The sequence below is a fragment of the Lissotriton helveticus genome, chromosome 9 (assembly GCF_964261635.1).
Source record: "Lissotriton helveticus chromosome 9, aLisHel1.1, whole genome shotgun sequence".
NCBI classification, from domain to species: Eukaryota; Metazoa; Chordata; class Amphibia; order Caudata; family Salamandridae; genus Lissotriton; species Lissotriton helveticus.
The window spans coordinates 136,095,366-136,111,756 of NC_136070.1; the positions used below are offsets into that span (position 1 = coordinate 136,095,366).

The 16,391-nt window shown below is 44.2% G+C and overlaps 1 protein-coding gene across 1 annotated transcript in view; it reads left to right on the top strand.

Moving 5' to 3' along the window:
* Positions 1–16,391, top strand: part of LOC144781025 (cytosolic phospholipase A2 delta-like) — a 136,468-nt gene that overhangs the window by 53,353 nt on the left and 66,724 nt on the right. The window contains exons 6-10 of the mRNA XM_078659640.1: positions 828–870; positions 3,146–3,203; positions 13,508–13,686; positions 13,774–13,869; positions 15,568–15,605. Of these exons, the coding sequence (XP_078515766.1) occupies positions 828–870; positions 3,146–3,203; positions 13,508–13,686; positions 13,774–13,869; positions 15,568–15,605 (414 nt within the window). The remainder of the gene's footprint in view (positions 1–827; positions 871–3,145; positions 3,204–13,507; positions 13,687–13,773; positions 13,870–15,567; positions 15,606–16,391) is intronic.

The following is a 16,391-nucleotide window of genomic DNA, read 5'->3' on the forward strand; positions in this document are numbered from 1 at the left end:
TCTTACCAGACCCCAGGTGCCCTCTGATGAAATTGAGCAATTGCACACACTCCACTTTCTTAAAGACCTAAAGTAGTGAAGCTCTTGTTGGTAACTGGTGTTAAAGGGCCAGACATCCGGTGTGCCTCAGTTTCTAAAGGTCAGATCATTGAGGAAAGAATCAGAAAGTCCCAATTCCAAAGCTTAAACGTGTGTAGGGTACCTAAATCCTATGTCCTCTTTTACATACCAAAGATACCCATACACAAACACCTGGCAGCTTTGTGTGATTTCTGCAATCTACGCAGACAGGAAACAGAATTCTGGGAGAGCTGTGGCAATTTTACACTGCTCCCTGGGAAAGGAGTTCTTAAACTATCCGGCTGTGCGCTATAGAAGGTAGATGTCTCAGGTTAGGCTTCAATCAACCAATCAATCAGTAGATTTGTAGAGCGCTTCTTGCCACGCGTGAGGGTATCCAGGCGCTGGCAGGGTCCAGAGGATTAGCGGAATAGCCAGGTCTTTATGGACTTTCGGAACTACTTGGTCTCTAAGTTACAGGGCTGGGACCAGCAAGAGATAACAATTTGTATTTATTACAACAGTATGATTGAAGGCACTATTTATTTTTATAACTGCACTATTCTCCTGTTTCTCAGCACAGCTTATTCATATATTTATTTGATTTACAATCCTTATCTAACTGGAATAAATTAATAAATACAACTGGCCACAAGATGTCCCTGCAACACAGCTGTACAGTTTTACCGCCATGAACTAACAAAAAAATTGTATGATTTTATTTTGGTATGATTCATTTATATTAACCATGTTTGAACTATTTTCAGCCCTGAGTCATCTGAAAAAATCCTAACTAATGGAGTAATAGTGGTAACTATTTGCCCTTCATGAATATTCTTATTTTCCTATAATATTCTTTCATTTATCATGTCTTTCATCAAACCCTCGATCACTACCTTGCTTCCTATTTTTTTATCTTTCATTCTTCTTCACTTCCAACTTTGTTTGTTCTTTTCTACAATCTTTCTAGTATTTAGTTTCTTCCCCTGTCTTACTTTACTTCTTGCCTTCGCCATACTTTCCTTTCTTAATTCCTATTTCTTTATCTCCTTTACTCTTTCCCTAGGGTTGCCACTTTTTACCAACATGGCTGATATTTTATGTCATGGCTGCCAAAAAAAGAGAAACAGCACATTCAAGTAGAAATACATCCAGAAGCATATTAGAGCTGTCTAGGCTGTTCCTCAATGAGTATTAAAGCGACCATGTCACACCTGCCATGTTAGAAAATAATGCAGATCATTTTGACACACTTATTCAAGAACCAGCTATTGGTCCTTCCAGAATCCCTAACCAGCATTTCCCTCTACTTTCAGTTTAATTTTGTTTTTTCTCACTTTTCTTCCTCCTCTAGTCTTTCTATTATTCTTTTTTTTCCCATTTGTGCATGTATGTGTACACCCCCTTCCAGTCAGATACCTCACCCTTTTGTATATTTCCTTTCTTTTTCTCTTTCTCTCTCTTTTTTTCCTTTGTTACTTTTTTCTAATATTCTTTACAGCTCCCATGTGCATTGTGTATGGGGAGCGGGGGAGTGCTCTAAGTGTGTCAGTGCCTTCCAGGGCCGAGCCCTGGTAATACAAAAACACAGACATTAAATAAGGGTTAAATAGGGTCCTCCGTTTCTGTCCTTCCCTAACTAGAGAAAGAAAATATTGTAACTCCTTGCGTCTCACAAGCGCGAAATGAAATACATTATCACTGAAAGTCCCCTCCGTGGCTTGAGACGAAGCGACAAAGTGGACCCAGATGGTTACCATTGGTGTCCCAGGGCCAAAGATATTATTTCATTTCACGTGAATAACCAAATTCCATGTAAAATTACCTTGGCAAGTGTTTTATTGCTTGTGACCTATATGAAATTGAAAAATCATTAAAGAGCTTGCACACTCATTGGGTTTTCTTAAAATAGGCATTATTTGCTTGTCCGAAAGGGACAGAGAAACCAGAATAAATAACATGATAAGAGGGCAACCTCGCTGATGATTTTTGGAAGACCGTTTTGAAGCCGGGTTAGCCCACGAGCCTCAGGTGCTTTTACACACCCCCCTCCCCCGCCCCCCTTATAATTTTTAGAAATTTAAGAAATTTTCAAGCACATTGTGCTTGTCAGATAATTTTTATTACAGTAATTGATAAGTTTTCTGTTCCTCTATATCTTCCTCTTCTCCCTCTCTCCCTCTTTATTTCTCTCTCTTTCTCTCCTTTTTCCTTCCTTACTTTATATAAAATTCCAAAAATGCTATTGTAATATGGTACTCATTTGTCTATCTCTGTTTTAACACCTATCGTATAAAGGTTTTTCATTGTGTGTTTTTTCATATATAATTGCTATTTTTCCTTTTTGTTATTTTTTTCTCTAATCTTCTATGTTGATGTTGTACCTTGCCTTTAATTCATATTAATAAAGCTTCTTAAACACAAAAGAAATTGTCAAGCATAGGGTTCACATGTGTTAGGCACCTTAAGTGAGATAGAAAGAGCTGGTGTAGAAGTTTCTTGGATGCACTTAATAAGCCACACCCCTTTTAGAGCCCGCCTTTTTCATATTGCTTAAAAAGGGTATAGTTAGCAGGGCCCAAAGGACTGCATATGAGTCTTCCAGTGCATAACGGCCCAATGGACATTAAAACCCAAGACGTCATCAAACAAAAGCATATTCTTCACTTCATCCCCTGCAGCTGATGTTTGAGATACTGAATTGGGTGGAGAGCTGAGTGTAGTTTTCTTTTCACCGGCTGCCCCTCATGAGACATTCCTCTGTGCTTGATAGCTCTAAGCTCTGTCTATTCTGCCAGCAGAGAAACATGATGAGCCCTGTGTGCTCGGTGTCCCCTCCGAGAAAGCTGTAGTTATCTTATCCATGTCATGACGTTAAATGGCGTCCCGTCGCCTCACGTTGGCTGCCACCTCGTCCTGCGGTTCAGACAGGAAACTAGAGCGCGCGAGCCCCTGGGATCAGCCGGTCGAGTCAACCGGGGTGAATCAGGGAGGGGGCTGACAGCAGGAAGATGTGCACGGCCCGCGATAGCGACTGCTCAGGAAGCAAAACAAACACTTAACTGTCCTCTTTGCTCACTTTTAGGCCCGAGAAGTTTCCTGTTTAGAAGTCGAAGTTGACACGAATCCGGAGAATGTCAAAGGTGGGGACTGTCTATATGTGTCAAATGTACTATTTTTGAACGCTGCCTTGTTAAGTAACCCTGTAGTGTGACCCTACTTGGCTATCCACAGCTTCCATGAACCACAATATTCTATTTATCAACTGGGCTATGCATGGCTGCCAGGCGGCCCCATCTCGCATGTCCCATCTACAGCTAGGCCCAACCTTAAAATTTGCCAACGCCATTTTGTCTGCCGGGATTTTGATAACCATGCAAATAACAGAAAATTAAGAAACGTTAAGGTCCAGAATGCAAAGTTCTGTTGGTTCAGGAACCAGGAGTGACTGAGTGTGTACCACATGACATGCGTTCGCTTGGCAGTTCAAACAATATCACTGAATAGTTCTTATGAGATCAAGATGGATAAGGATTGTGATACTTTTCACTTTTGCATCCCAGTTATTGTGCACCCGCAGTGCATAAACATTTTGTATTAAATTATAAGAACACCACAGCTATGTGTTTCTGCCATGTGCATCTCTGCTTCCTCCGACATGTTGTAGAACTTTAATTAGAGACTAATTTGTTTGAACTCCTTTCTACAAAATCATTTTATATGTTTCTTGTGTCAAACCACAATCTTATAAGAAGACACTGGGCTATGTTCTCTAGGGCTTTCAAGGAGCTTGTTTTTATATCTTCTTGACTGATTAGTGTCCCAGGTGACTTTGCCATAGAGTAGACAGTTTACAGAAATACCGAAGGATGGGCTATTAAGATTTCTGGCAACTACTTTTTTGCTGGTCACCTAGTGTTTCTGCAAGAATCAAATATAAAATTATGAATTGTAGAATTATCTATATGAAAATATAAAAATAACATTTTTTGCTACAAGAGCCATGAATGTGAGCAGAGAGGTTGCTTATATGGCACAAAGTTCTGTCCAGTGGAATCATAGCCAGAAGCCAACTGTCCTATGTAGCAAAATTGTTGTCTTCTTTTTATGCAGCCAGTCAAAGGTTTTTGCCCCAGTCTTGAATGGTATTAAGTCTTTCCTCTGACAAGAGTGCTGGTGAGGAGAATATGGCCACATACGGTCATGGAGAGATGTCTGCTGTCCCAAGCCATTCCAGTGTGTCCGGGTCAAGTGCAGTCTGAAGTGTTTTTTTCCAGAGTAGAACCAAGTGGGAATATTCAAGGGCACCCTATATTTTAATTTTAATCTTGCCAGCTCGTTTTAAATATTTAGGGGGCAGATTTACAAGCCCCTTGCGCTGCCAGTACGTCACTTTGTGTGACGCATTGGCAGCGCATTTCTTTGCCCCATATTTACAAGGACAGGAAAAACCACCCTGGGTGGCTTTTCCTGTCCTTGTAAATATGGCCCCTTTACGCGCAGCACTTTGCGTGAAAGGGACGTTCCATGGGTGTTGCTGTGGGTGTTCCCACGCAACACCCATAAAACCAGACACATTTCCAGATTTATGCAAAACCTTAAACCTGGAAATGCCTGGGGGCAGCGCATACATGTGAAAAACAGAGTGGTTGCTTTAAAGCCGCTCCATGTTTCACAACACGCCTGCACTTTTAAGGGGGGATTAGAGATCCCCTTGCAGGCAGTTTTAGTGAGTGATTGCACCCGTCTGCAAAGGGGATGTGTGGGGGATCCATAGGGCTACTTTTCCCCCTCCAGAGGATTGCCATCAGGGGGCACAACGACAGTGTGCCACCTTTTAAAGGTGGCAGGCTGCTGTTGCACCTCCTGACAGCTTCTTTGCCTCTGTGTCCTCATTTCCCTGCAAATGAGGGAATGCCCTCTGATGATAGCACGTGTGCTTCATGTGTGCCACCGCTATTAGTATTACAGAAGGGGAAGCACATGTGTCTGTGGCTAGGGTGACCAACTGGCATTGGTGCAAATTCAGGACGGTGAGTGTAAAAATTCAGGACAAAGGGTCAAAATTCAGGACACAAATTCAGGACAGGAGGTCAAAATTCAGGACAAAACTTCAGGACAATTGGATACGTTTTACAGACACATCAGAGGTCGCGCAATAGTATATAAGTAAGCCCAGCCATATCTAGACATGTTCAGCCATTTGCAAACCTATCCATCATGTATCCTTCCATCTATCATTTCACTCATCCATCCCTTCAACCATCCTTTCACTCATCCATCCATTATCCATCCATCCGCCCTTTCACCCTATCCATCTGTACATCATCCATCCACTCTTCTACCCATCCATCCATTCACTCATCCATCCAACCGTTTACCCTTTCACCCAACCAGCCATCCTTTCTCTTACTCATCCATCCACCCAGTCACTCATCCTTCCACCCATCCACCCTTTCAGTCATCCATCATCCTCCCTTTCTCTCTCCATCGACTCTTTCACTTAGCAATCCTTCCTTCCATCCATCCACCCATCCATCTACTCATCCACTCATGAATCCATCCATTGACCCTATCACTCATCCATCCTTTCTCTTATCCATTTCTCCTTTCACTCCTTCACTCATCTTTTCATCATTTTGTCCATCTACCTTCCCTTTCACTCACTCATCCATCCTTACATCCACCCTTTCACTCATCCGTCCATCCATTCTCCCTTGCACTTATCAATCCATCCATAATTTCACTCATCCATCCACCCACTCACTCATCATCCACCTTTTCACTCATCCATCCTTTCACTCATCCATCCACCCTTTTACCCATCCTACTACCCTTCCACCCATACATCCAGCTATTTCCCTTTTCTCTCTTCCATCCTTGCACTCACTCATCAATCCATCCATCCTCTCCCATTATCCTTCTATTCAATCTTTCATTCATCCATTCACCCTTTCACTAATTCATCCAGCCATCCATCCATCGCCTTCACTTACTCACTCGCCCACCTTTTCATACTAATTTTGAGATGAGCCTTTTTGAGAAGAGCCCCATCAAGAACTTCACCCTCCCTGCAATAGCCATACCAGGACTCGGACAGAAGCCACCCAGGGCAGAGACAGGATCCACCACAGGGGGGGACAGGAGCCATTACAGGCGGGGGGCGGAGGGGCAGGAGCAACCACATGGGGGGAACAGAATCCACCAGGGTGGGCATAGGGGTGGGTATGCAGTATTCTAGCATCATCTTGGTCTCTTCCAGGGTGGGGGAGGGCTCCTCCCCCCCTCCTGGACAAGACTACGAGAAGACAGGCTCCGTTTCCAAAATGTTAGTTTTGCCCCCTCCACCCACACTGATGTACAGTACTGAAAGGAGATACTCCACGAGAACTGATTTAACTGATTGTCCTCCATACTTTGTTAATCAGTGTGGGTGTGATTGTGCCATTTCTTTATTTCATTACAATATAGACTGCATGTTTGAAGAATCGAGGTTTGTTTACAATTTAGTGACAAACTAAGCTCTGTGAAGTGAACCACGTGCTGCCTCGGCCGGTTCTAGGATGTTTGGGGCCCTGGGCAGAAAGGGGGAATGTCTCACACCAATTGCAGATACCAGAAGCATTCAGCAGGGCTGTTTGCATCTGAATAGATGCCCCTGCTCCTGAAGCTGCAGCTCCCCCCCTCACCCCCCGCCTCTCTGTCACCTTCAAGCACCTCTTAACAGCTCATCAAGGGCTGAAGGTGTGAGGGTTGCCATCCCGCTGTGCCTCTCCAATGCTGCTGGATATCTGAGCTTTCACACAGCATCGGAGTCTGTTACACCCGACCTCAGCAGCATCGGAGTCAAGAAGGGAGGTGGGGGCCAGCTGTGCCAGTTGTGTGACCAGTTAAAATTACGGACAAATGGCGTCCGTTAAAGAATCCTTCACGGACAACGGACAGACGGCCGAAATTACAGACTGTCCGTGAAATTTACGGACGGTTGGTCACCCTATCTGTGGCCCCTTCTTTTATACCAAAGTGCCCTGGGGTCGTGTAAAGGGGCCGCAAACCCCCATTGCACTTTTGTATTATGGCCCTAAGTTGAGAGGGCAACCAAAAGGGTCATAACAGGTCATTGTCACAATCTAAATTATTTATAGGTGGTGCCTCGCTAATTCTAGCACTCGTGTTGAAACTTTCTAATGGGATTTCACTCTGGAAGAAATCCTTACTCTTGGAAATGATTGTAAGTGGTCCAGGAGATAAAATGAAGACACAGTTTCTATAAAGTCACAAATACATTCCTCATTGATGTGAGAAAAAAGTCTGACATGTTGATTGAAACATATATTTCGAATAGCAGAAGCTGTCTGGCAGTTGATTCCCTTGAGTTCAACTGCAGTTCCACCATACAGTTCTGATGAACAGCTAGTATCCTAGCCTTGTATGTTTACGAGAAAGGTAGGACACACCTGAACACCATGTTGCTGGATAGGGTGGACTTTTGTAAATTTACAAAATATGGGGTTTAGTTTTGAAACAGAAATTATGGTTAGGGCTGCAGAAACTTAATGCTAGGAAACATTTTCCATGAATTCCCAAATATTTCATTATTAATGTAAGAAGAATTGTCTGGTGAGCTGAGTGAAATGCATGTTCTTTGTTTTAACTTTTACTTGGCATTGTAGGGTGTCAAGAGGATAGAAAATGTATTCCTCCTTTATACCAAGATGGGGCCAGCAAAGGCATCAGGCAATTTGTGGTCACGGCGGTCACTATAATAGAGCTCTAAACTTGCCAAAGTGAAACAACATAGATTTCATCCCCCTGTTCACCCAACATTCCCACTCAAACTCTGTGAACCCCAACTTGCAGAGTAAAGTACAGAGTAGAGTACATTGATCTACTTCCAGAGTGCGGTTCATGTCTACTCAGCCAGTCTTCAGATGTACCAATACCACCTCCCTCATCAGGGACTTGTGTATAGGGCATTATGGCGCTGATTTTCGCTTCCTCCCTAAAGGAAAAGTCACAGGGCTCTCCATCACAGCAGAAGAGTTAAATTGGGCAGGTCCCTACAGAGTTGTTGGTAAAGCAGTTTCCATTTTAGTTCAAACAGATGGGTGAACTTCATATTGCTCATTAGCCGCTCTGTGGCCAGTAGAGTCCATAGTTTATGGTAGCTCTGCGTGGATGGTGGGCACTTCACCTTATTTCTGTTATGGGCAATTGTGTGCTTTGCAGCTCTGAAGCACTGGAGGCTTAAGTGCCAATCCTGCATTCAGGGTGATGAGTTTGAGGCCTAAGTGTATCACCTCCAGTGTGGAAGGGAGCAGGTGTTTCAAGACCTTCTGTAGAAATTTGGAGACATCCTCTCAAAAGGAGCAAACAACTGGGTAGGTCCTCCAAATATGAAGAGCATCCCGTAGGGCGTCCGTGCCCCTCCATTAATGGGGAGAAGTGAGTGGTGCATGCAGTGTAGTTTGTGTGGTGTGTAGTGGCAACCGTACCAAACCTTGTAGTGAATTTCTCCCCTCAAGTGAACATGGATGACTTGTGCATATCCCTGCTTAATCTGTTCCACAGTGTAGACATTCCCCACATACCTAGAGATTGCTCCGATCCCCGGGTGTGTCTCCAGGTATGTAGTGTAGACTGCCCTATAAGGAGTTTGTATAACACAGAGATTGAACCTTGGGTGCCTATAAGCTTGGGAAAGACCGATTCAAATGTTGGTTTGGCTCTAATGGCTATAACATGGATGGAGGATGTATTACCTAGTGACGGATCTGAGCATATTGGAGCCTCTCAGACTCTGGGAGCTTCAACATGGTTTTGCACCGGAATAAAGACTTAGGGGTATAATTTTTGTACATACCTGAAATCAGGCAGCCTCACTCCCGCCAGTTACGAAAGGCTCGTCCTTCCAGGGCAGGAGTGAAGGAGGCATTGTAATGAATGGGAGTATAGGGGGATGAGCATTGTACATGTCCATTCTATTTAACATATGTATCCCAAGTCTTGAGGATTGTGGATACGGGGGTGCTAAGATATGCATTGGGCGACCTACTGCATCTTTTCAACCAAATTTGGTCCTAATTGGGCCTTCGCACTATTGTGTGGTCCATTCCCCGCCAGTTTTTTTTTCAAGTCCAGCAGAGTCTATTCCACCAAAGCAAACAGCTAGGTCGCCGCAGAGTGCGGCAAACTCGGGGCTCCAAGAGCCCCAAGTCTCCGGCTGTATCATCAGATTCTGCGGGAGTCCGGAGGCTTTGCCCTTCCAAATAAATGACATTTGGCAACGCTGGATGCTCCCTGGGTGTACGGGGTCGAGCCTGATCGGCAGGGCCTGAAAAAGGATTAGTAGGCATGGGAGGATACCACATTTATCCTGCCCAACCACAAAAACATAAAGTTTCCCCAAGCTTGCAGGTCTGTTGCTATAGCTGCCATCTAAGGAGGGTGATTTGCATTGAAAGATATCCTACGGATCTCGTTAAGGGAATTCCCAGGTATTTAATCGAGGATTTGGTCCAGCGAAATGGAAGTTGCGGTGTCAATTCTGCCTATCCGTCCCTGTCCAGTGCCAGGTTGAGGATCTCCGATTTCTCCATATTATTCTTGTAGCCGGTGAGTTTCTCATATGCCTGAAGTAAATTTACCATTTTTGGCAACAAGCTTCTTGGGGAACCTAATGTCAGAAGGATGTTGTCTGCATGAAGCGAGATTTAAAATTCTCGTGGGCCAAACGTTATTCCTGTCACGTCCTAAGATTGTCAGTCAGGCTAAGGGTCAATGAAAAGGGAAAATAATAGGTGAGCGGGGTCAGCCCTGCTTCATATCCCTGGAGAGCGTAAAAGGCAATAAGTGGCATACGTTCAGAGTGAGCCTTGCCATAGGATTGGGAACATTTGCAAAGATCATCTTCATTAAATTGGGGCCCAAAAGTTAGCAAAAGGAAGGCTCGGTCTACTCTGTCAAAGGCCTTCTCTGCGTCCGGCGACAGAAATGTTGCAGAGATTTGTTTAAGAGAGGCTTTTTCTATTAGTTGGATAGACGATCTAAGATTACCTTGCGTTTGCTGTCCCTGAATGAGCCCGCTCTGGTCCGGGTGCACCAGACTGGGAAGAACATCATTGAGCAGGGAGATCACAATTTTTGGAAAGAGCTTGGTTGCTATGTTGGGGAGAGCTTAGGGTGGCATGACACACATCAAGATGGCTCTTTACTAGGATTGGTAGGGCCGTCACCATTGACTCCCTCATAGGCTGCATGGTCGCGCCTGACTGCACAGTGGTTAAACAGGGTCATAAGCTTTGGAATCAGTCGGAGTGAGGCAGCCACTGCTGTGTCATTCCCAAATAAATCAGAATGGTTGCATGATCAGAGATGGCTATAGGTCCTATCTCCACCAAGAAGAGCAGTCCAAGAAGCAAGTTGTTCAGGAGTATGTAATTAATTCGGTAATGTGTCTGATGGACATGGGACTCGAAGGTAAAGTAAGACTCCGTCCTGTGTTTCTCTCCAGGCATCTTGGAGACCTAGGTCATCTGAGGTTGGTTCTCTTAAGGCGCTTTGAAAAGGCTCCTGTTTGTGTCCCATCTCCACCTTCTCTGTCCCTGTGGAGGTCCCAAACTATGTTGAACTCCCCAATGAGCCGTTACCCGCAAGACCCTCTCAAAATGGCAGGAATAAGGAGTCCTGAGCTGCATCATTAGGCATGCTTCAAGGTCTGGGACATTCTTGATTCTGCATGTCCTGCTGTCGAGGACCCCAGCAGGCTGTTCAGAGGGAGCCCCACTAGGGCTACGGCTTTCCGAGTGTGAGACTGGTCTCCAGGTTCGAAGAAGAGATCAAATGGATGTGTCCACCTATAGCGGATACCTTCTTCCCAGAGCTTCTGTGTAACTGGGCAAAACTTGGTACGTCATTGGAGCATGATTTGTGAGATATCTTGGTATACTACACAGGAGTGTCCTTGAAGCTCACCTCACCTGCTTTTCTGGTGTAAAATGTCATCTTTTTCAGAGTAGTGAAATTTGATTGAGACATCTCTAGGACTCTGTTGCTGGGACAACCTTTTCAGTCCCACTTGGTGGACTCCAACAATCCGAACTTCAGGATGTTTGTCACTCACCACGGTTGAAAACATAATAAATGACAAAGGCCTCCAGGTTGGCATTGACGACCTCCTCGTTGAGTCCTCATAGCCATAGGTTCTCTCTTTTCAATAAATATTAGACATCTTCCAACCTGTTAAAAACATGCATACATTTCTCCTTCAATGCTTCGCATCTAGCCATAACATCATTCTGGGCTAGTGATATCAACTCTTCTTGCTTTTCTGTGTCCAGAAACCGTTGGCCCACTCGTCTACTACGTTTGTGCGCAGTTCTGCTATCTTATTGGTTAAGTCTAAGCTAAAGCTTAGCCAGGCCTGTGGTGAAGTCATGTCTGAGCTTGTCTCGAGCTTCTGTTTGGATAGCTATGTGAGTCTCCACCAAGTCTGTTTTAGTAAGTGCCATTGCGGTTACAAATGCCTTGGATCCTGCTATGGATGTGTCTAGATATGCAGGAAGGCACCCTCGAGAAGGTTTTTTTTGTAGGGGGTTTTGGAGCACCCCCTTCTTTTGTGACTAGTCAATTCTCTACTTCTTGGGTCTGTAGTGGTCACTCGGGACAGCAATTGCAAGCGGGTATCCAGCAACAGCTGGTCCCCCTCCTATCATCGATACGCAATCAGGGTTCCCTCCATCTCCTGCTGGTTGCATCATCGATGTTTCCTAGTTTCACAGCCTGCTTCCTACATGGCAGCTACTGCTGCGCAGCTCGCAGACCTCACCTCTTCTCAGGCCTTAGATCCTGCCCCGGGTTGGGCCGCAGCGTCTCTCCTGGCCACGCAGAGCCAGCACTCCTCTTCTGTCACCAGACCCACTGTGTCACCGGGCCACTCAGCGGTTTCTCACAGGCCTTTCCTCTAAGTTCTGCGGCCTGACTCATTCTTGGCCGCCCGCCACAGCAGGAACTCTTCTTAGAACCATACAGTGTCAGGATATCTGTTTCCGTCACTGTGGCTACCCCAGAATCAAAGTTGGCGCTCTAGGAGTGGATGGAAACCAGCTTTTGGGTTGGGCCTGTGGAAGTGATAGTGGGATGCGTCCTACTGCTCCACGACCTTGGCCTCGGCCAGTGAAATGTATTTTTAACCGCGGCAGCGGTCAGACAGTTGGATCGGTGGTGTTCTACTGCAGCTTCACCAGAGGTTAAATGAACTATCGGACTGTTACCATTCTATATTCATTGCAAAAATAGGGTATTCGGGATAGTTATGTTACTGGAACGGGATCTGTTAAATTCAAAGCATTTCCTATGAAATAGACTGTCGTAAGCGAGCATTGAGCGAGTCTTCACAGGTAGTTGTTACGGGGTGGGGTACAGTGAGATGTGAGTTGATATTGTACTGGGATTTGCCTCATTCTCTTGCTATGAATTCCCTGGACAGATATCAACCAAATCAAAATACAAAATGTTAGTACTGTGCAACTGTCTGTCTTACAATGTTAATTAATGTTTGCCTAGGTGTGAAATTCCGCTCCGTTTGTGGAGTTTTTTGCCCTCTGCATAGCGTAGCAGAGTTTTTTCTTCGCACGCGCTCGCCAAGGCGAGTGAGGAAAATCTTACTCCAGACCACTTCCTGGTGAGATTTCTCGATGCGAGCTGTCACGGGCGGTTCAGATAGCCACTACCGCTCACGTTGAGAAACCTTCCGTTCGCGTTGAGGAAGCTGCTACTCGAGTAGAACATCTACTCTAGCGGCAGAAAGAAGCAGCGCCCTCTTGCGCTGCTCATGGTGCCATTTGCGCTGATCTACCAGTGCAGGACAAACACCCGGCGCTGAAAATCAGCACAATTTGTGCGAACTAACGCACTCTGCCGCTTGCAAAACTCCAAGTGGCAGAGTTTTTTGGTCACTTGCAAACTCGGCCCTGGCCTAAATTAATTTCCATGTTAAGGTAGGGGCTTCATTTAAGTGCAGGTAGGGGTAGTAATTGTTACTTCTACGTTGAGGCTTGCAACTTCCATGTTAGCCTTGTCAGGAGAACAAAGGAATCTTACCCAATGCCTATTTTTGGGGAAGGCCTTTTAAACACGGTTTAGGGTCCTTTTATACAAACCATCTGTAAATAAATATAGTGGCAATTTCTTTACTCAGTTTTCCCAAGTAACTCAAAAAGCCTTTCTGACTCTTGAATTTTGGACAATGTGATCATCCATTTGTTGTGAGATATTGTGGAGAAATATATTGACTTCAGTTGGTACTAGATTGGGGTCTATGAACACTTTGCCGAGTATAAATAATGCCTGCACAGATGTGCTGCTCTCCATTTCACCAGGATTGTTTGTTTCAAACCTAATCAGCTTTGGTTATTAAATTATGTCTACCACTTTTGCTCATATTTAGAGAAGAAAGAGCTCATGCTGACTGTGAAAGGATCATATGAAGAAAGTCACAAAGCCCTGATGAAGTCTCCCTCGGACAGCCACTCCAAGGAAACCTTCCTCTTCCACTCCATAAGGGGATTGGAGCGCGAACTGACTGCCAGCCTCAAGAAACCCACTTCACGGTTCGATGTCACCTTTGTAAGTTGTTGTACTCGTTTACATTCAATGCAATGCAATTGTTTCAAATGATTTCTGACCACATGTAAACACTCATCCTATTTTTAGAGAGGAAGTTCATCAGACTGCCCTATTGGCTCTGTGACACCCGTCAACACGCTTCCTGTGGGACAGGATGTGAAAGTCAAACTTGAAGCGACAAAGGTAAAACAATTTACATCCTCTCTCCCTTTTTAAAATAGAACATATAATTTTCTGTGCTCCTCACCACACTTCCCATCACCCCTAGCTCCCTTTTCAAGGGGATTTTGGGGCATATTACCAAGAACTAGCGATATTTATCGCTAAATGGGCTTAGCGAGTATTTTTTTAACGCCAAGCATCGCCGGATATTATCGCAGAGATAACGTTCTATTAGCAACGTTTAGCTCTAAAGCGATAAAATATCCGGCGTTAGCGGCGAAATGCGTGAATATCGCTGGTAATCCAGCGATATTCACGCATTATCGCTAATGAGGACTTAGCCATAATATCCAACTTCCATTGGATATAATGGCTAAGAACTGGTCTGAGCAGGCGTTAGTGTTTGGAGATATCGCGCTTAGCGCGAATATTTCCATCGCTACGCCTTCCTTGCTAATAGGCAATAGCGACGTTAGCGACTGCTTTCAGTCGCTAACAGGTTGGGTACGCCCACTTTGCATGTCATTAGCGATAAATATCGCTGGCATGCAAAGCGGGCCCCAAACCGCTCGCTATCGCCTACAGGCTGTCGCTAACTGCTGTTAGCGACAGCTTGCTAATAGGGCGATAGAATTATCGCCGCTTAGCAGCCGAAAACGGCCACTAAAGCGGCGATAATCACATATCGCCCGCCTTGGTAATATGCCCCTTTATCCCTTCCCATAACTAACACAGAGCATTGGGTATGAGCATTACACGGGTCACCACAGAACACATATGTCCACTTAGATCCTTCAGTTAGAGATCATTATGTTCTGAGGTCAAATATATTTTGGAAAAGTAAACAAGCAAAGAACTGATCATCCAGTACAAAGATGGAAGGGAGTGGGGTTGACCAGCCTTTGTTTCATGAGCATGGCTGCTGATCCTTCACCGGCTTCATGAAAACCCAGCACCCCTGTCGAATAGGGGGGCCGTGTATAAACCCATTCAGAAGGCATGTTACCTCCTTTTAATATGATATGTATGGACCACCCATTTGATCCAGGTAACCATAGAGTAGCTTTCGGACAACCACCGAGTGCATCCCAACCCCAGGTGTTTATAGTGAGTTCTAGGCTGTTGAATTTAAGTCTCTGCATCAACAACCTTTCCCATAACAGTCCTCAATACCAATATCCAAACTTGTCATAACCTCAACCTTTGGTGCCAGAGCGTGCTTATGGTCAAGCAAGTCCATTCATGGCCATGTTATTGTAAAGGTTTTGTCTATTTAAAAGTCTGATGCCTCCGATGCCGCAATGGTTGCTGATGTGATAACAATACACCTTGCTGGTTAGAGAAGTCAGGGCACAAGTCCACCAACTGGTCCCTTCAAAAGGGGGAAAGGACTGACACAGTGTCTTACACATGTATGGGCCGCCTGCTAGTCTGCATCTATGCATGGATCCAGTAGAACTTGTGTGTCCATTGTGTGTCTAACAAGGCTGTGCCAGATTTTCAGGACTTCCACATCAGATAAAGTTATATCCAATTTTTTTAATGGAAATTATGTAAATACTAGATTATTAATTTGAAACTCTGGTACATTCTTCAACCTCGTGGTTGAAGAATGTACCACAGATGTAGACTGAATTTGTCAGAAAATGCATTTATTTGTATGCTCACATTGGAGGAGTCTCTCTGAAAGTTTATTCCTATTTTTATTTTTTATTTTAGAAGGAACACGTGGATTTGCAACTTAAGCTGAATGAATGGTAGGTAGCATTTACCAATTCTACAAAGTGTGCTGCTGAATGCTTTTAGGAACAATTATGCCTCTAAAGCTATAGCATTTTGAGCTTAATTCTTGTTTTGCAAAAAATAAAATGAAACATTCTGTCTGACACAGAGATAGTAGATACTCTAAGCCTAGAACAGCACCATTACCCCAAAATATGTTTATCAAATTGTAAAAAAACATTTCACTTAAAGCTTGTGTTTCTCAAGTTCTAATACATTTATCAGAACTTTAAAAGAAACACATGACATGTGTATCTTTAAAGTAGACTTGCTTTCTTTACGTTTTGATCTGGTGTACTAAAATGAGAGTACAACTATTGTTGTGACGGAAATTCGTGATTGTGTCACTTTAAGAACAACCATTGACAAAACCAGTAGGTCTGGCCTTGGCAAGTCTGCAATGCTTTTCTGTGTTTTTATTTTATCTTTCAAACATATACAAATGACATTTAAAATACACCATAAATATATATCTATATAGGTAGTTATAGTTAGGACCTAGTTTTCAAGGGTTTTTTGACTTGCCTAAATCTTTGGCGCCGTTTGACGAATCTTCAAGAAAGTTTCCCAAAAAAGTGTCAAAGTAAGTTTTCTTATGTATGGGAAATTTTGGGTTGATCCGTTAAGTGGGTGCTGAGTAAAAGGGAGTTAAAAAAGTGTGTTTTCCCATTTTAATTCCCATAGGAACACATAGTCGAACCTACAGCCCATAGTGCTGGACGGAATTACACCAAATTAGGCAGAAAGGTAGATGCTGTTGC